Below are 21,690 nucleotides of genomic sequence, written 5' to 3' on the forward strand. Positions count from 1 at the left end.
TTAGAAATACAGAAAATATTCTCAATCAGTTTAAGGAAATATGTTAATGAAAATATTAATGTCGTTGTGGTTTAAAACAGTAACAAATTTTGAAAACGACGTATAATAATAGAAATACACTAGAACTCCAATGGCGCTGTTGTCATTTTTCCTATTTAAATAAATAAATAGCTCTAATTGTAATAAATCATTGTTTTTAAGTATTCATCTTGTAAAGGATCTTTTGTTTTGGTAAACAAACTTTATTTGACACTTCTAGTACCGCTAACCTGAGACCGCTAACGACGCTGTAAGGGCGTGGCAAACTAGATGTTAGTCACACGAACAGCCGCGACATTGGACTTCTGTGGCTAGTTATTCTAATCGTATAATCAATGCTACACCATTGATTATACGTCGTTTTCAAAATTTGTTACTGAAAACATGTTGAAAACCAATAAAAGCCATGAAATTGCGCCCTGTCCATTTTACCCCACCTGTTCGCTTTCCTCACAAACCCCAGAATGTGAGTAATTTGGTTTCTGTTAAAAAACGCCGAAATGTATGCATTCTCTTTCGCTTTTGCTATTCACCACCAGAGGCGAAACATTCTCTCTCGCTGCATTACCCCTCGCTCGACCGCCAGGATGACAGCGATAAACGTCAAATCCGGACGAAACAATCCAAATGGCAACCCGACCCGCAGCCAACTTCACCCCGTTCGCGACTCGTCAAAATTTCGTCTCCGTCTCCATTTTTCTTCGTGCTCGGTTCGGAAGGTGAAAAATTTGCGCTGTAATTTCTCGATTTTGTCGCGCATAAATTGCCGTATTTTCATCGGATCGTAGTGTCGAAGTGAAGTTAGTGCTGTGATAAACAAAATTTGCTAGTTAAAAGGAAAAATCCGGTGGTGTTAGGACGTGAAAAAAGCAAAAGAATATTCGGCCTTGTTGGGGCCTCGTTCATTAGCACCTAGCAGCAAGCAGCTCAGCGGAGTAGAAAAATCCAATAATGGGTCGCAAAAAGAAGAAGGCGTCGAAGCCGTGGTGCTGGTAACCTTTTTTAGCTAAAAATCAATTATTTATCAGTGCACAGTGTTTTTGATACGAGTTCGATGGGTGTTTGGGTTACATAACTATTGCTGGGTGAAACTGTGCCAAATAAACGACAAAACAAAAGCAGAACTTAGCTTAGCGTTCCGCCCTCGTGCGCGCGACTTTTCGCTCTTCCCTTCCCACACAGGTACTGCAATCGTGAGTTCGACGATGAAAAGATTCTGGTGCAGCATCAGAAGGCGAAACATTTCAAGTGTCACATCTGCCACAAGAAGCTTTACACCGGGCCGGGACTGTCCATCCACTGTATGCAGGTGCACAAGGAATCGATCGACAAAGTGCCAAACTCGTTGCCGAATCGGTCCAACATCGAGATAGAAATCTACGGAATGGAGGGTATCCCGCCGGAGGACATTCGGGAGCACGAGAAGCAGAAGAACGGAGGCGGTGGCGGCGGCAATCGGTCCGACTCGGAGGAGGACGAACCGGCACACAAGAAACCGAAACCGGAAGGTAAGCAAAGGAGGGCAACATCACTCGAAATGTTTAGCTTGCAGGACTGATGGCGAGGTACTTTAAGGAGAAAACTTTGAGCTCACGCCTGTTTCACTAAAGCACCTATGTTAATTGAGGGGCCCAGATGCAAAGGGGTGTAAGTTACGATTTTGAGCTGAGCATATCAGAAATATCTTCAGATTTCAAGCTTTCAGGAACTTTTTCAAAATTATTTTTAAGATGATTAGAAAAAATACAATAAATTGTAGAAAATTGGGTCGATTTTGAAACTCCACACATTTGTATGGGATGAAAAATTGGTGAAAAACTTTAAACCTCATTTACTCGAAAGTGTGTTTTAGTCACTTACACGCCTTTGCTTCTAACTTCCTCAATTAGTTCCAATTTATAGTAATGTCGTATTTATCTCTTTGTTTAGCGAATTTAACTCACTTATATAGAATATATTTTTCTATTACGTTGATTTTCTTTGAATTTGATTTAAAGGATGTCTACTACCTGCAAACACCTGGTATACTCCCAAGAGTTTACTACATTGTTGGTACCTATTGATAAAAAAAAACGAACATAGGTATGCAGTGTTTGAACATGAGATTCTACTAGGCACATGTTCGTAGTAAGAAAAGAACTGTCTAAACAAATGTTTCCCTGTAATGCTTAAAGTTGTCTTACTGGAAGCTTGTGGTTGACATTGACAATTCCTTCGGATGATTATTTGAAAAGCAAATTAAATCTAGAAGTATAGAGAAGCAAGAGAAAAGTTCCTAGATCTGGATATGGATGTGGACGCGGATGAATCTGGAAATTAAAATCCATCTTGGAACTTCTTTTGAAATATCTCTTGGAAAGCCTTTCAGGATTTCCAACAAAATTCCTTCTGTAATTTTTAACGTCATCCATTTTGGTATTTCTCTTTTCCCGGAGATTCTACCGGATTCCTACCAGCATATTTTCCTAGATTCGATTTCATTTCCTTCCGGGTTTCTTCCACGAGAATCTTCCAGAATCCTTGAAATCTGGTCGAGTTCTTATGGAGTTTCTCTCGGGGATCCTACAAAGCTCCTCTTCAGAACTTCTTCAAATGTTTTCTTGGTACCTATGAATTCCAGAATTCTTGGACTTCTAGAGTCGTGGGATTTCTATCAGCATTTATCCCTCCCGAGACTCCACAAGAGTTTCTCTCAGGATATATCACAGATGTTGTATCGGGATTCCTCTAGAAGATTTTCTGCGAATCCTTCTGGTGTTCCTCTAGGGTCTTCCCCGGGAGATCTTCTCGGGATTTCTCCCTGAGCTCCCCCATAAATTTCGCGAATTTCCTGTAGGAATTCGTCCCGGATTTTTTTCGCCGAAGTTGTCCTGTAATTTCTTCATGAAATTTCTGTGAGATTTCTTCTAGAGTTTCTCCCTGGTTTTCTACAAGTGTTTCAGTTGAGATATTTTATCGAAGATCTCTCTCCGAAGATTCCTTCCGGTTTTGGTCGTGGGATGTCTATCAGATTTTTTTTCTGAAATTACCCTCGGCTTTCTAAGATTGGAACTTCTGCAAGAGCTATTGCTGATGTTTCTCATGGAGTTCTTCCAGTGATTTCTTTCAGAGCATTTTCCAGGCTTTTCCTCGTAGGTGTTAACCGGATTTCTTGTAGAGAAGAGATCCTCCTGATTTTTTACAGATTTTTTCGGTCTCGATTATTTGCAGGCTTTTCCCGGAACCCTTACCAGAAATTGTCCCAAAGATTCTGAATGTTTTTTTTTAGGATTTTATTGTTAGTTGCTTTCAGAGTTCTTGCAGAGATTTTACAAGGTGTTTTTCTCGGAATGTCTCCTTTGATAACTTACGAAATTCCTTGTAACAAACTCCCAAAGAAATATAGGCGCCTTTTTAAGGCCCATGATCTGTGAGCTACCAATTTTTTTCCCTTAAAGCTCTCAAGAGCATGTCCAAAATTTTGAACACAATTACTAAACCAAATACGGAGCGGTGTTCAACTTTAACAGTTCAGATGCGTTTGAATTTGAAAGTAGGAGTTTTCTATCGACGAGATAACAAGATCATTCTGAGCCCTTAGGTTAGGTATGTCATTCTCTTTACACCAACCCGGAGTGAGCTCATCGATTCCATTCCAACTATACCATGAACAGAAATAGATATTCGGGCTGGCCGGGTGTAGTGCGAAGAGCTCTTTTGTTCATTTCCTTTCATGAAGCAGTCAGGTATCAGAAGGCCGGCTACAGAGGCACGTTATCCTCCATTTGGGACATTTGTGCCTACGCCAAAATAATAGCCTTATTTCATCATCTACCTGAGGGAAAGGAAGGAAATAAGGATAAGGATGAGGATCAGGACAGGTAGAGAAATAGGAAAAGTACCCTGGATGAGGATACTAACTCATAAGCGTACCACAATGGGTTCAAACACCGCCCTGAAAAAGGGCACTGTAATAACGCATAAAGCGAAAGAGAGCCTATAGCTCTTTACCACAGCCAGCGGGTTAAGAACAACAGAATATCCTGAATATTCAGGTCTCTGAAGTCAGTTTTACTTAATAAGTGTTTACCGAATACTTGGAAACGCAGTTGCGCAAAAACTGGACAGTTACATAATCGGTTTCACAGCTATCACATGCAAATGAATCAGCTTGCTGAATATTCGCCATGTGAGAGCTGAGTCGGCAGTGGCCAGTCAATGCTTTGACCAAAATGCTGCAATTCTGCTTTGACAGATTTGTAAGATACTTCGCCACCCTTGGAGATGGCTCAGTACAATACAATTTGGTTTGACGACATGACTCCACACTATTCCAGTATTGTCTGTATTGAGTGGCAGCCCAGGTGTGAATCTGAAGCTTTACCCAACACTTCGATATCGGAATAGCTGGCTCAGGGCCAATGAAGTCATGTGATGCTCCAATGCGAGCTAACTCATCAGCCAACTCATTTCCAGCGATGGAAGAATGGCCAGGTACCCATACAAGATGAACAGCGTTTGATGAATTCAGATCCTCGATTTGAGTTCGACAAGCGATAACTATCTTCGACCTGGAGTTGGCCGAAGCAAGTGCTTTAATACCAGCCTGGCTATCTGAACAGAAGTATATTACTTTGCCCATTACGTGCTGCTGAAGTGCTGATTGCACTCCGCACATAAGAACAAAGATTTCGGCCTGAACAACGGTGCAGTATCTACCAAGTGATTAAGACTGATGCAGCCTTAGCTCACGAGAATAAACACCAGTACCTGCTCGACTTTCGAGAAGGGAGCCATCAGTGTAACATACGCTGCCGTCTGAAATACTTCTTTCCAGATAGCCAGATGTCCACTCATCCCGGGAAGGGAATTTCGTGGAAAATATTTATCCTATATGGAAAATTACAAGCAATTGTAAGATCACGTGGAGCAAGGACAAGTTTGTCCCAATTCACCAAAAGTGGAAACAACGAGGTGTGTGTTGATGTACGGTTCACAGGAGTTTCCTCCAGTAGACCGAGTATCCGTAGACGGTAAGTGCAAGAAAGTGCTTCTTGTTTGAGATGAATGTGTAGTGGAGAAACGTCAAAGAGAGCTTCGAGCGCTGCTGTAGGAGTTAAAGAGAACGCTTCAGACATCGCCATTAGGCACATCCTTTGGCGATGGCCTAACTTGATTAGACCGTTCTCATTTCACCACACAAGACATCCATAGGCCAATATTGGCCGAACCACAGTTGTGTAAATCCATTTGATATACTTGGGTTTTAGACCCCAAGTTGTACCAAAGGTTCGCCGGCATTGCCCGAAGGCCATACATGCCTTCTTGATTCTGAACTCAACATGAGGTGTCCAGGAAAGCTTGGAATCAAAAATGACTCTAATGTACTTTACCTGTTCAGTCACATCGATTTCAGAATCAAAGAGACGCATAGGTCGAACACCATTACGGTTTCGCTTTTCCGTGAAAATAACAATAGATGTTTTACTCGGATTTACCGAAAGGCTATATTGGTGACACCAACCCTCAACTACCTGAAGAGCGTTTTGCATCAGGTCGAAAAGGGTGCTAAACTAGCTACGAAGAGCACTGTGATCAGGCACTTGAAAAGTATGAACATGAGGTTGACATGAGCACAGTGGAACATGAACAGAACGTGTTCAAACACATCTGAGAGAAATATCAGAAGGAATCCAGATGGAATCCTGCGAAGAAAAGGGAGGAAATTGGAAATTCAAGGAGGATATCTAGAAACCCCGTAAGGGAATTCCCAAGAAGGATAAGGGGCCGTTCTGGCCAAAGGGGTCTGGCTAAAGTCTACGTTCCATACAAATTTCAAAATTTTTGTATGGACAAAAGAGGGGTTCGGAGATGGCCAAACTTTAATCTACGTGGTTTATGAACAGCCCCTAACGAGCGAAATATCGTGAGAAAATTCAAGAGAAATATCGGTCAATTCTGGAAGAAATTCCTGAAAGAACTTCTGCAAAAATTTCGCAAAAATTCCGAGAGAAACTTTCAGAAAGCGATTCCAGAAAACCACGGAAATTCCTGAAGGAATGTATAATAAAATCTGGAAGGATCTCCGAGAAGAATCCAGCGAGAAACTCTGGCATCATGGCTCTTTTTATGCGTGTCTCTACAAGGTGAAAACAGATCGCGGCGACACAGTGAAAATTGACGGTGAACAAATTGCGGATTAATCAAATGGGAATCATTTTCACCATTCTTAAAAACAATGTCGTTGTTTGGTTTTCACCGTGAAGCAACAATCGTATCAAGGCTCCACATCGGGAAACCTTTAGAAGAAATTTCGGGAGGTACTTCAGCAAAGACCCCGTGGAAAAAACTCCTGCAGAAATTCTGGGAGGGGATCTGGTGGAAATCCTAGGAACTCTCAGAAATCCCGAAAAAATCTCGCAAGGTACTATTTATGGGAGCATACACGTAAACAACATCTGGTTGGATACTTGAGAGAACTGAAGAAAGCCAGAAAAAAACTCCGGTAAACCTTCGGGAAAAAAAGTTGATAGATTAAAGGAAGAACTTGCGCAAAGAATTCTGTGAGGAACTGAGAAAAATGTATAAAGGAGAGATTGCGGTAAAAATAGAAGGAAGAATCATGGATATAATTTCGAAATCTCAACATTACTACACCTCCAGCTTAGAGCCAAGTTCAGTAGCATAGCTGTGTTAGGAACTCAAGGGCCAAATTATCTATAGAATTACTGATTTGACTCTTGAATGTGTTTTCCTGATTTTTTAGAATGTTTGGATGTCATTAAAAAAAACAGTGTTTAAGCAACCTCTTGCAGTAGATGTGAAACTCTGAACTCTGGGAAACATATATGAATATTTGTTAACCGTTTTTTGTTTTAGTTTCGAAGGAGTTTTGCAAAAAAGTTCTTGAAAGAATTCAACGATTAGTTGAAAATTCTTGAATAATAAGTCATACGCATTAACCTTATTTTTTTGTTTTGAAAATGTTTCTTTAAAATAATAAAAATTGAGCTAGTAATGGATTAATGTATATTTACTTACACCATAATTGTTCCCTGGCCAAGTTCGCAGGGGTTGACGGTATTAAAGTGAAGGAGTTTCATTTTGATTATTGTAATGTAGTGTTCTTTAGTGAAAATATCACCTTTTTAACACTTTAATGCGCCTCCAACGGTTCATCACGAACCGGCTGCTGCAGATGGAGTATGGCTGATCTTATGCATCAGACATGCTCGATAAACAGGAGGAACCGCCGGGGCTCAGTAGAGTCTATTCCCAAGCAATAGTTCCAAGTTGGTTGGATTTGAGAAGGTTTTTATGATCGTTACAAATCCTAATAAAAGTATTATAGGATTTGTGACAGGTTTTGGAACCAGCCATCTGACTTCAAAATGTTGTTTGGGCTCTATTTCCCACGTTTCTCGGTTGTTTTTTATTACATAGTAATTTATTAATGTCATAGACGCTTTTTCGAATTTTTAATATGTTAGTTGGTCATATTTTCTTTAAATAAAGCAATTAAAATCGACCGAAGAATCAATAGTGGGAAGGAGATTTGTAGCACTTAATTGTGCTGATAGATTCAAAGCTAACGTGCGAACACTTAAACGCATTGTTGACGTCAATGCGTTCGACGTGACATTTTGGACAAAAACTGACTGCTTTATATTAACTGAACAACGTTACTTGCGTATGACTAGGTTGACATTTCTAGGCTACGCTTGATAAAATGACATGGTTCATCTAGGTAGGACCGATAGGACAATTGAACGAATTTGAATATTTTTAATAGTATTTGTAGCGGGATGAAATTTGACATGAAATCTTTATTATTTTAAAATTTTATTGCTATCAACTGACCAACTTGGCGTATTTTTGATTATCTCTTAGATGTTCAGAAGTTCAGTTACATGTTTCTGTGGATTTTGGACTTATGACAATTTAAGGACACAAGAGATGAACACAAGTAGAAAACGATTAGCGAAATCAAGAAAACAATTTGACACAGGATCGACTATATTTTAATATACAGGGTTCGATTGATTCGATGAAAAAAAAACAAACATGCGACAACTGACTTAACGAGCAGAAAAACCAATACCACAAAATCTAACAAGGAGACAAACACAAACCGTGTGACCATAACACTACATAGGCAAATCCTGACTGACTGACCAATCGAAAACTTTCCAATCTTCTACCGTATCTTTCTGAGTCAGTTGCAACAGTGTCTTAATGGATATCATTTTCCGCGTACGGCTGGAAAACTGCTTCTGAAAGATTACGTACTCTTGTCTATCTTCGGGTCTAGTGTAGAGGTTTCAACTCTATTCAGAGTGCAGCTAGAAACCTAGCAAAAAAAAAAAAAAATTAGGGGGCATATACGTACAAAACATCTGGCTGGAAACTTGATAGAACTAAAAAAGCCGAAAAAAAACTCCGGTGTGGCCGCCGGAAAGGAAAACTAGTCAAGATCCCTTCAGCGAGCAGTTTTATTCCTATCGATGTTGCTTTTAAGCTAGAAATTATTGTAAGTTATCAATAGATCAACAAATTTCGGGTACAATTCGACTTACAGTTTCGTTGACGATTTATGTGTTTGTCCCTTCTCGACTTCCACTTATGATTACCACTTCGAATTCACTATATGATAATCCAGAGGAGAGTAAAAACGTTATTTCCTCCGTACTATAACTTTCCTTTTCTGTACTCTTAGTTAGCTATAGGAACAAATTATGGCTTAGAAATTATTACGAAATAATTCAATTTTCTTCGTACTTACATTAGGAATCAAATTACACAATAATTAGAAATTATTTCCTCGAAATTATCGAACCACATCTAACGTTTACTTCAATGATTTTCCGTTAAGAGGAAACAAACCATCATCGTTTTGCAAAAACTCAAATCTAATCTAATCTAATCTAATCTAACACAAACGTAGCCAGTACGAGAAAGCATCCTGGAAAATATTTGGGTTAGATTACGCCCAAATATTTTTCTTGTCAGTATTGATGCTTGCAGCATATCAAAAATATGATACAAGTATCAAAGCGGCCAGGCCTACTACGTTGTGTTTACCGCAAAGATGATGCTAGATCTGTCTAGATTTTAGTAAACAATCTTTAAAATCGAAACAAATCTAGTATCTACAGGGGTGGAAGGATGCGTGGACATACCGTACCAAACGCTCCGATTTGTGTAGGTTTATAGAGTTGAGAAATATTTGAGTACATCAATATTAATAATGAAAAATTACCTGAATTAATCCTGTAAAGCAAAATGGTTATTATTAATTGATAATACAGCAAATCTGATATCACATGAGATGTATATAGATGGATGTAAACTGATGGAATCATTGATAGGATTCAAACATTGAATAATGTAATCGAAACAATCTCACCAGTTTCTTTTTGGCTCTGCTTATTTTCCGCAATCCAATAATAGCGAATCCTTTTTGCTTGAAGCTGCACTTCTAATGATCCTGTTCGGCCTCAGCAAGTGTTGTTGAAATGTTCCGGACGATACAATTCCTACCTTGATGCGAGCCTTGATTTTCATGCGTTGCGGAATCCATACGTGCTGCAACCACCGCTATCACATCAGCTCCTCAAAGTGTCTTGCAAATGAGAGTTCCGTAACAGCCAATTCGAAAACTTTGCTTAGTTCATTGTTTACTCATCACGAACAAAATACTAGTTCACATCAGCTAAGTCTCCCGTCGTCGGACGTAACACACATCGTACGAATTTGCGCGATAAAGTTACTCTTGATCCCCTCACAAGCAATCAACGACTCCCTCGGGGAAAAGACGACGCGAACTGGTTGGATCCAGCCATCGACTTCGTGGCTCGCGTGGCTACCGCGAATCACACAAACGGCTCAGAATTCATACCTACGGGAAACGACGACGCGCACACAAACCGATCGGCCAAAATAATCATCGTTTTGCAAAAACTCAAAAGCAGTTTTCTCGTTGAAATCTCAACCAATGTTAATAAAAATTTATCACTGCACTCTGACCACCATCTGGATAACAGTAAAATAATTTTCAATGACGGTTTTGTGACTTTGATGAAGAAAACTGCTTTTAAAAAATTAATGATTGTTGATGACTGAATGATGGTTATTTGAGCCTTAACCTACCTACACACGCATCTACGATCTACGGATGATCTCGGTCGTCACTGGGTTCCGCACACATCGTCGAATGATCGGCCGTGTTGCCAGGGCTAACATCCGGTAAACCTTCGAAAAAAAAACTGATAGATTAATAAAGCAAAAACTCGCGAAAAGAATTCTGAGAGGAACTAAGAAAACATGTAAAGGAGAAATTTCGGTAGAAATAGAAATCTAAGGAGGAATCCCGGAAGAACTTCAAGAAAGAATCATGAATATAATTTTGAAATCTCAACATTATCACACCTCCAGATCAGAGCACAGACATCCAAGTTTAGTATCACAGCTGTGTAATGAATTCACTGCATATGACCATGCATCTATGGAATTACTGTTTTGACTTTTAAATGTTTTTTTCCCTGATTTTTGTAGAATGTTTGGATGTCATTACAAAAATCAGTGGATATGTTTAAGGACAGACTTGTTAGAATCCCAAAATGGCCGCCACAATGGCCGTCTTTGGCACTCACGGTTTCGAACGCACAAATCTCTTCGTAAACAAAACCAGCGCACCTGTTCTTCTTATTTTAGGCCTATTACAAGTGAGCAAGAACGGAATAATAAAATGCACTGTTGTTCGAAGCTTGCTTCTTGAGATTCTGATGCACTGTTGAAGCGGTATTTTAAGACGTTTGTCCTTAAGCAACCTGTTCGGACACGTAGAAGTTCCTTGGAGCAGCTTTATCTTTTGGAGTGCAGCTCAAAGATTCAGTCTTCCCTTTTATGCTTGTATCCGAAACAATATCTATAATTCACGATGGTAACAAACCTATGATGCTGCTGAAATTCCCCTGCTAAACACTTATAGTTAGCCTAAAGTGATTTGGGGGGCTCCTTATTCCTCTGATTTGGGTAATCCAGCAATGTTGGCGAATACCATAACAGTGATACCCGCGGAATTAATGAACTTTAGTATCAGATTTTATCGAATTCAAACCCTAAGGGTAACTACTCTAATAATCCAAATTAGTTTGAGGGAAAATAAATTGATCGAAATATAGCATCAAACACGTTTCACGCTTTCGCATTATTTTTGTCTTCTCGCTTCTCGCTGACGTGTAATGGTTGACGTTTTTCGCATGTCAAAGAAGGTTTGTCATCGAGGGCTATCTCGGCTGCAGCAGTGGTGCCAGAACATCCCCCGCCCCGTGGATCATGGTGAGAACCGACTGGGTTCTTGCAGGATTCACCACCAGCTACTTCCATGACTGCCAGCTTCACAATTGGTCGTTTGAGTTCCTGTCCTCCAGATGTTCGAACTACTGCTTGACGTATTCTGCCGTCTCTTCCAATGATCACCTGTTGAACGATGCCTCGTATCCATGTTCGCCGAGCCCCTTCTGCCACATAGACCAAGTCACCCACCTGCACCGGCTTGCTCTCTGCAAACCATTTGGACCGCTTATTCAATGTTGGAAAATATTCCTTCAGCCAGCGATTCCATACTGCGTCTGACAAAAACTGCGATCGCTGGTAACTGCTTCTCAGTGCAGCGGCTATGTCCACCGGCATCCTGAGTGGGTCCTGGGCTCCAGATGAATTCCCCAGCAGAAAATGATTGGGTGTGATCGCCTCGAAGTCCGCCGATCCTTGAGGCATATAGGTTAGAGGTCTGGAATTGATGAAGCTCTCCGCCTCTGCCAATACTGTTGTCAATATCTCGTCGTTGAGCTTACGTCCATCATCAAGCGCACGAATTGCTTCCTTTACACTCCTTACCATCCGTTCCCATACACCACCCATATGTGGTGCAGAGGGCGGATTGAATGTCCACTTGGTGCGCGCATCTGTAAAGGTATCAGCGCAGTCGATGTTGATACCTCTAATTTGTTCTTTCAGCAGGTTGCTAGCACCAACAAAGTTGGTGCCGTTGTCTGAAAAAATCTCCACCGGTGGTCCTCGTCTACGTACGAATCTTCTCACGGCCATGATGCAAGAGTCAGTAGAAAGGTTGTAGGTCATTTCCAGATGAACCGCTCGGGTAACGAGACACGTAAAAACGGCCACATAACGCTTCTCTTTCCTACGTCCGACAGAGGTTTCCAGGGGGCCAAGATAGTCTACGCCCACGTAACTGAACGGTTTAATGAACGGTGTTAATCGTTCTTCGGGAAGCGGTGCCATCCGAGGATTTAGTGGTCGGCACTTCGTTACCTTGCAGTGCTGACAACTTTTCATCACTCTGTTCACCGTTGATCGTAAGTTGAATATGTGAAAACGTTGTCGAACCTCGTTCACTATCGTCTCACGGTTAGCGTGTCCATACCGACAGTGGTAGCTATTTAACAACAAAGTGGTAATTTGATGGTCTTTCGGTAATATAACTGGAAAACGAGCATCGAACGTTGCACAGCTGGCATTGGCCGTCCTACCTTCAACTCTGAGGACTCCAAATTGGTCAGCAAAAGGAGACAATCTATACAACTGGCTTGATTTTTCAAGGCTTACCCATTTTTCTGGAAGCGGTTCATCTCGGTTGTTCTTCAGGATTCTAGTTTCATCAGGGTAGCAAGCGTTTTGTGCCACTTGCCAAAGATATTGTTCTGCTTTAGAGAACTCGTCCTGCCGCAAAGGAGTTGTAACCGCCAAATTTGATCGCAGGAGTATCTTTTCTTGAGCTGTAGTGGCTTTACAGACCTCGATGGGCAACCCTTGTAGCTTCCTTCGACAGTTGGAAATAAAACGCTTCACTAGTGCCACAGTGCGAAGCAATACACTCCATTTCGAGAATCGTCCAACGTCTATCAGACCTTCGGGGACTGTAATGTGGTGCAACAAAAGATGAGCCCTCAGTTCCTCGCTGGTTTCCGCTATCTGCTTCTGCTTCGGCCACCATTTCATTTCGGAATAAAGAAATGAATTCCTTCCATCAAACCATCTTCCATTCGAGTCGGGTTCCGTATCCTTGCCCCACTTTGTCAAGTAATCAGCCAAGTTTTCCTTAGACGGTACGTATCTCCAGTCCTCAGGATGCGTAAGCGTCAAAATTTCCCCAACTCTATGCGCCACAAACTGCTTGTAGTTTCTATGTTGCGAGCGAATCCAAGCTAGGACAACTTCTGCGTCAGTATGGATATACTTTTCCTTGATTGGCAGCATATGGTTCTCACTCACGGTGTGCAACATTCTTGCCCCCAATACGGCAGCCTGCAGTTCCATTCGCGGGATGGACTGATACTTGAGCGGGGCCACTTTGCTGCGCGCCATTACCAACGAACACCTCACTTCCCCGTTGGACACAATTCTAAAGTACGCTGCGCATCCGTAACCCAGCTCACTGGCATCTGTGAAGATATGCAACTGCAATGATGTGTACGTACTGGGGTGGGCGTCTCCAAAGTAACATCGTGGTATTTCCAGACTGCTAATTCCAGGAAGCAAAGCTATCCATCGCCGCCACTTATCGTACTCCTTATCGCTGATCTTGGTATCCCAGTCTTGGCCAAGACGCCAAAGATCTTGAATCAACATACGGCCATGAATCAAGAACGGTGCCAGCAACCCCAGTGGGTCAAAGAGACTCATGATGATTCGCAACACAATTCGCTTGGAAGGTCGCAATTCGCCCAACACGTACGGAACGAGATCACTGTGCCAGCTTGTGGAGAATACAAATATGTCCTTTTCCGAATCCCACGCTATTCCGAGCACTCGTTGTCGCTTTTCTTCCTGGCTGCAATCGATGGATAGCAGCCTTTGTTCGGAGGCTTCTCCTAAACGTCGCAGTACGTCGATGTTATTGCTCACCCAATTGCGCATATTGAAACCGCCTCTTGAGTGGATCAGTTTCACTTGTAGCGCACGTTCGGATGCCTCCTCTGGTGTATCGGCGCTATCGAAGTAATCGTCAATGTATGTTTTCTGCTTTATTGCAACTGATGCTTCCGGATATTCTTTCGCACTTTCGTCTGCATTTCGATGCATGATATGCTGCGCCGAGCATGGCGAACAAGTGGCACCGAAGGTGGCGACGTCCATTATGTAGACATCTGGTGGCTGGTTAACGTCAAATCGAAATAGAAATCGTTGAGAATGAGTGTCCTCTGGTCTAATTCGAATTTGATGAAACATTTTCTCTATGTCCCCTCCAAAAGAGATACGCCTTTCGCGGAACTTGCAGATTACGCCGGGGAGTAACACCAACAGATCCGGACCTTTTAAAAGTTGCGAGTTCAGAGAGACTCCATTCACGGTTGCAGCTGCGTCCCAAACAAGTCGCATTTTGCTTGGTTTCCTTGGGTGGACGACTACGTTGAGTGGTAAGTACCACACTCTGCTGGAATTTGCCATTCTTAATTCTTCTGGCGTCGCTTTGTGAGCATAGTTATTCTCGATGTAATCAAGAATTTGCTGGTTCACGCTACGGCGCAGTTCTGGATCTCTTGCCAATTTCGTTTCTAGGGCTTTCAGCCTTTTTGTCGCCATGGGTAGACTATCCGGAAAAGAAATCTCGTCACTTTTCCACAGAAGACCGGTAGTAAACCTTCCATTCTCGCGAACCGTCGTTGTCTCCAACAGCTTACGGGCGCGTGCATCTTCTTTCGATTCCAGAAGATGGACTGGATTGATTCCAGTATCTTCTAACACGAATTGTTGCCGGATCATCTCATTCAACTCCTGATCGACCCTGTGCCGGTGAAGTCCCAGAAATGGATGCGAACTATGCTTGTTCCGGTATGGTCCGTAAATTGTCCAACCAAGCGCACACCTAACCGCAATAGGCTCGCCTGGTTCACCCACACGACTCTCGATGGGGGTGAACAGCTCCAGATGCTGCAACCCTAGGAGTATTTTTGGTTCCGCGTTTTGGAACGAAGATATTGGAATGTCTTTGAGGTGCTTGAATTGCTCGGTCATCTCCTCTAGCGGCAAGTCTTGTTTCGGTAGATTCAAAGCTTTTACTGTATGCACCGATGGTAGTTTGAATCGCTGTTTTCCTCCTCTAGCTGAAATTGTCAGATCGACGCGCTCCGACGAGCTTTCTTTACGGACCACACTCGAGGTCCACGTTAACTCTAATGGCTCTGGGGTTCCAGTAATTCCAAGACTGCGCGAGATACTAGCATCTACCAAGGAATGCGAGGATCCTTCGTCTAAAAAGGCGAATGTGTCGATACTTTGCTTGCCATTGAATAGAGTAACTGCCACCACGCGAAATAGCACGGCAGATGGAGTGACACGGTGTGCTTTGCAGTCAGCTTGTACTACCGCCGCTGTTTCCTCACGATGTAGCAGAGGATGATGCCGCGCACGGCAATTCCCAACGTTACAGTTATATCTTGATTTACACGCCCAGTTGCCATGGTTGAAAAGACACGCCTCACAAAGTCTGTTCCTGTGTACCGCTTCCAAACGCGCCTCAAGACACATTTGCCTGAACTCATCGCAGTTCCGTACACGGTGATCAAGCTTCGAACAAATCGGACATGGTTTTCTCTGGGATTCAGTTTGTGTAGTATCGGTGCGCTCATTGTGGGTATGAATATGAGCTCTCTGACCCTGCTTCATTCTGTCAGCATTGCCACCACCGTTTTTTATTTGAATCACAGTAGTAACCTCGCTAGCATCTACTACTAGTCTATCCATAAATTCGCCAAATTCCTTCAGCGAAGGATCAGCGAAGGCTCGCTTGTGCCTAACCCAATCTAGTTTAATAGTCGCCGGCAATTTCTCCACGAGTTCTTCCAACAACGTTGGGTTCGTCATGTGGTTTCGTAGATTTGCGGCCTCGAGATGGTCGCAAAGCTGCTGAACTGCCATGCCGAAGTTTATCAGGCTATCGAGACGCTCAGGCTTCGGAGCATCCAAGCGACGTACTTTTCCCAGCAAGTTCTTCACAAGCAGCTCTGGCCGTCCGTACAATCTTCGAAGAGTCTCCATTATTGATGGCACCGCGTGTGGGAACATCAGTTTCTTCAGAACCGCTTCACGTGCTGGTCCCTTTAGGCACTCTCTCAATCGAATAATGTACTCGACCGACGAGTATCCGCAAGCAGCATTCGAGTCGAGGTAGCTGCTGTAGAATATCGGCCACTCCTCGGGATCACCCGAGAACGCCGGCAGATGTTTCGGCCAAAGTTGTCTAGCAGCGATCTGGTTAGCAGACGGCTCTGTTGATCGCGATGATTGATCGTCCACTTTCGATCCCGCTCCGGAAGCAAATCCGCCTTCTGCAGGCAGTTTCTCTATCCCGCTCGTAACCTTTCTCGTCGGAACATCTAGTTTGCTTTTCATCACTTTAAACGCGGCAGCACATGCCACTTCTTCCTCTTCTTCGTCATTGGATTCTTCAGCAGAAGCTTCATTCGATACCGATGGTGCATTTGCTGCAGGCGGTCTTTTCAACTCGTCCTCATTGCGTATCAGTTGGTCTTCAAGCCATTTTCGTGTCCTGGATTTTGTACTGCGCGACGTGCACTGGGAAAACGCTTCATCCTCCACCAATTGTTCTTGTAGATCATGTTTCTCCGCTAAGTACTGTTCGCGAATTTGTAACTGCTTCCTGGTTATCGCATTTTCCTGCTCCTCTAGTTCCTTTTCCTTTCGCAAACGTTCTCTTTCTCTCTGTAGCTCTCGTCGCTGGATTTCCAGCTTTTCCTCTTGTAGTTTCTGCTTCTCCTCTAATCGCTGCAGCGACAGCTGCGCTAAGGCACGGGAGCTATGTGTACTGGATCGCGCGGACCCTTTAACTGTGTCGGCTCTTTTAGGAATTTCCGGGTGCTTCTTCGGAGTCTTATCGTTGGCGGACGGCATACTAGTTGGTAAGACAGCTTTCGCCGCATCGTCGTTTGGTGCCGATGCTTTCGTTTTCCGAGCTTTTCCACCCTTCTTGGAGTTGGCAATAGACGACGTTTCCGAAATTATTGGAACTGTGATACCAGCCACAGGATTCCCCTTCTTACTCTTCTCCACTTTCTGGATATTTGGTGCAGATGTAGAAGGCGGTGGAAGGCATGATTCACAGCGCCACGGTCTTTTCTCCACACCAGGCGAGACGCCTGCGCAACCCAGATGGTACCAATCCAGGAATGCGTCGCACATCACCATATCGTCAACTGTGTTCGGTTGATCGCACTTCTTGCAGTCGTATCCTTCACGCTCCAGCGACATCTTGGGTGAATCTTTGAGATTTGTTCGGACACGTAGAAGTTCCTTGGAGCAGCTTTATCTTTTGGAGTGCAGCTCAAAGATTCAGTCTTCCCTTTTATGCTTGTATCCGAAACAATATCTATAATTCACGATGGTAACAAACCTATGATGCTGCTGAAATTCCGCTGCTAAACACTTATAGTTAGCCTAAAGTGATTTGGGGGGCTCCTTATTCCTCTGATTTGGGTAATCCAGCAATGTTGGCGAATACCATAACAGTGATACCCGCGGAATTAATGAACTTTAGTATCAGATTTTATCGAATTCAAACCCTAAGGGTAACTACTCTAATAATCCAAATTAGTTTGAGGGAAAATAAATTGATCGAAATATAGCATCAAACACGTTTCACGCTTTCGCATTATTTTTGTCTTCTCGCTTCTCGCTGACGTGTAATGGTTGACGTTTTTCGCATGTCAAAGAAGGTTTGTCATCGAGGGCAGGCCTGGTAGCGAGTCACTTTTTAGTGATTTGGTCACTATTTTTGAGTCGGTCACTAAAAAGTCACTATTTGCATGAAAAAGTCACTAAAGTCACTTTTTTCAGTAAATTGGTCACTAAAGTCACTATTTTCGTTAATCTGACTACATTGAAAAACATTTATTGTCAAAATTAATGAACAAATTTTCCTCAGAAACCTTATCCTTAAAAAAATTTTCGGCTGCGCCGCTTATAACACTATTATTGTTCTTGTCTTTACTAACCTTCTTCACGTTGGAAGCAGCTCGCTGATGTAGTATACGGTTTGGATCAAAAAATACCTAAAGGAGGGTTAATGCGAACTATTGCTACAGTTTTCTCGTATTCCGAAGATGTAAAAATGAATGTGTGGCTATGATCATAGATGAATTTCTGAAATATTATACTTTTTCAATAATAACATTGCAATATTCCTTATGTATTTTCATTTAAAATTTCAGTTTACCTTAGCTAAAATTTGTAAATTATACAAACTACTTTATATTCACTAACATATGTATGTTTGTAACGCATTACGTATAACACGTAACGCACTATGTGTTACGTGTAGAATGTCATAAATAACTAGCATAACACACAAAAAATTATAAAAGAATACGCATACAATATGGATTGTTTATTATAAAACATAGATCTAAACATTAATGGAACGAATTGACCTCGGCTCTTTTCTGCACCGCTGTTTCAACATGGTCAATATGGAGTGAAAACTGTAGGCACCCACACTGGTACTTCAACTTTGACGATTTCTGTGGCCCAAACCGCTGGATGAAAACATTTCAAATTTTGACCACAATATTTCCTATATTTACTGACGCTGCAGTGAAATTTTTATGAGGCTACTTAAATTTTTCACTGAAATACGGATTTTTCAAAAATGTATGTCCAAAAATGGATGTTTTCATATAAGTTGTTATAACTCAAAATTTATCATTTCTATCAATTGAAATTTTGACCGTACATTGTCAATACATTGATTATGAAGTGGTAAAATTTTCAGCCAAAAATATTGATAATTGCCAAAGTTGCAGCAGATTGAACATGACGGGTTTTAGGAGAAAATATCAGCTCGGCTTTTTTTGCTACTGAGTGTATCACCCTATATCTTCGCATTATTTCAAACTGTCACGAATTAGATGTTTGGAGTTCAGTGGATCGGAATACGATAACTCATACCCAGCTTTCCTATTCAATTATCCTATTCAACATCATATGCGATCGTGTGTTGATTGGGCAGTGCATTTTATTCCCCTGTATCAGTTAATCTTGGATAAATCGGAAATTTACAGCTCAAGAACTTTTATAGTGGTTAAAGAAAAGATCCTTTTTTCAGTAGATTGCAAAACTATTTATATTTACAAATGCGAGATAAATTTCTGATGAAACTATTGGAGGTAGTAGTGACATCATTTGATCATCATTTGTTTTACTGAAATCCGGAAAAGTTTATAATGAAGTTTATTTACTTCTGATGAAAATATTCATAATTCTTCAAATATTTTTTTCATGAATTTTTCATTCATCTCTGGAGCTTTTCTTGAAATCTAATTTCATCAAAATGTCATCTAATATGCGATGGTGAGATTCAACAAGAAATCTGCCAAAGTTTCTTTCGCAAAATTTGCTCAACTTCTGTAATTATTTTCATAAAATATAGATCAGTTTTTCAATTGCGTCTTCGAGAAATCGATTAAACAGTTTTTTTTTTTTCAGAAATCCAGTTTCTGGGAAAGTTTTCCAGATGTGGAAAGAATTAGATTTTGGGAATCTTGTACAAACAAAGAATTATGAAAACATATATTTCTTAAAAACAGAAATACTAAACAGATTGCAATGAAACATTTTTGTAATACAAGTACTCTTCGATATAACGTACAATAAAATTTTCCTTTTGTACGTTATATCGAAGCAGACATTTTTTATATTTTTTATGCTAGTATTGATGTATTCGACGTGAAATTAACCCCAAATAATGATTTCGGTGAAATTCGCAAAAACAATAATGAAAAACATGAGTTTTCTCGAAAAACTCATTTCGTTTTTTGTGCTTCGATATAACGTACACAATTTTTTTCCCGAAATTGCGCTAATTTTGGGTAACAAGGCTAATGCTGCAACACAGCATTGATTTGAGTGATATCGTAGGTTATCTGGTGGTTATTACTGGAAAATTTGAAATTTTCCAATGGTGTACGTTATATCGAAGCAAAATGTACGTTATATTGAATTCGCTATATCGAGGGTACGCTATATCGAGGGTACGTTATATCGAAGAATACCTGTATTATCTATGTATGTAGGAATATTGTATGAAAGTTTCATTTGATTTGGTCAAAGTTTTGGTCGTATATTTGTCTCGGGAATCTATATTTTTTGTATTTGTTCTTCGAAGAAAATGAAATTTTCGTACTGGTAGGCAATGGCACAATATTTATTGTAAGAGCGTGTGCGTTAGAATTCGTCCACAGTAAAATACAATTAACAACAGATTCACCCAGGTGTGCGCTTTAAATTATGCCAATTTCATGATATTTCGATGTAAAATAAAATTCCTTGAAAATAACAGGGGTTTCGAAGTTTCGGTCGCTCGGCTAGTATTCATCCAAGGATATTTTCGATCACCTGGCAATCATTTGACTCATTTATCAGAAGCCTAATATTGAAATGAGGTGTTCGGCAAACTTGTAGATAAGTGTTTTTCCTACAATTATCACCAAGGCCTAACTCTCATATACACGGCGTGAGAGCGCTAGTAACACCTACTCATACTAAAACTTTTACACCGTAAATATAAGAGTAAGGATATCCTTGGTGATAATTGAAGGAAAATCACTTATCTACAAGTTTACCGAACACCTCATTTCAATATTAGGCTTCTGAACTGAGATATAGACAAATGAGTTAAATGATTGCCAGATGATCGAAAACATCTTTGCATATTATATTAATCAGTAGTATACATCAGACACGAATGCCACTTAAGTGGTAAAGTGTTTTAAATATATAGTAATAATAATAATAATAGTAGTATACACCATCAAAACAAGAAACAGTATTGAACTTAAAGAGTTCCCAATGTCTGCAAATGTGCAAACAAATTAAAACCATATTTTCTTGCGTGATGAAGTACGATAAGTTGATATTTTTATTGTCACCAACAATCAGTTATCAAAACTTTCGAAAATAGCAAAAATATAGTTAAGGCTTCCCTAAATGAACACTTTCCAAAACAAAAAAAGATTAAACAATAAAGTATTCATGAGCATAAACTCTGGAAGTTTAAAGTTAGGCATTGCTTTTCTTGGGAATTCGTTAATTGATCGAAAGTTCAACATAGAAACTCAATTTTCTAATAACTTTAAGGTCACTATTCAGTCACTATTTGGTCACTTTTTGGCTAATTTTGGTCACTAAAGTCACTATTATTTTGCCACCTGATCGCTACCAGCCCTGATCGAGGGCTATCTCGGCTGCAGCAGTGGTGCCAGAACACAACCTCTTGCAGTCGATCTGAAAGAACTCTGGGAAACATATATGAATATTTATTAACCGTCTTTTGTTTTAGTTTCGAAGGAGTTTTACAAAAAAGTTCTTGAAAAAAATCAGCGATTTGTTGAAAATTCTTGAATAATAAATCATACGCATCATACATACATTTATTTGTTCCACATCATTAAGACAAGACATAATCAACAATAGTACGCCACAATACTCGGTTTGTGGCTGCCGCTCTCCATCCTCGGTCACGCCCAATGCTCGCCAAGTCACGCTCCACCTGGTCCGCCCATCGTGCTCTCTGCACGGTGAAGGCTGGGTATGCTGCGCAATTCAGATCCCATTGTGATCCACTAGCCTCTGCCC

The 21,690-nt window shown here is 41.1% G+C and overlaps 1 protein-coding gene across 7 annotated transcripts in view; it reads left to right on the top strand.

The window, feature by feature from the left end:
* Positions 1-706: 706 nt before the first annotated feature.
* LOC109425124 (BUB3-interacting and GLEBS motif-containing protein ZNF207) overlaps positions 707-21,690 on the top strand; it is an 86,487-nt gene continuing 65,503 nt past the window's right edge. For 5 of the 7 annotated variants that reach the window (XR_009997600.1, XR_009997598.1, XR_009997599.1 and 2 more), the window contains exons 1-2: positions 709-1,031; positions 1,222-1,547. Coding sequence is in view for 4 of the 7 variants with exons in the window: in XM_062850922.1 (XP_062706906.1) it covers positions 991-1,031; positions 1,222-1,547 (367 nt within the window). In the remaining 3 variants the exon portion in view is untranslated. Of the gene's footprint in view, positions 1,032-1,221; positions 1,548-21,690 lie in introns of all 7 variants that reach the window. The other 2 variants (XM_029873665.2, XM_019700321.3) reach the window with 1 other exon arrangement.

This window comes from Aedes albopictus, chromosome 2 (assembly GCF_035046485.1).
Source record: "Aedes albopictus strain Foshan chromosome 2, AalbF5, whole genome shotgun sequence".
In the NCBI taxonomy this organism is placed as follows: domain Eukaryota; kingdom Metazoa; phylum Arthropoda; class Insecta; order Diptera; family Culicidae; genus Aedes; species Aedes albopictus.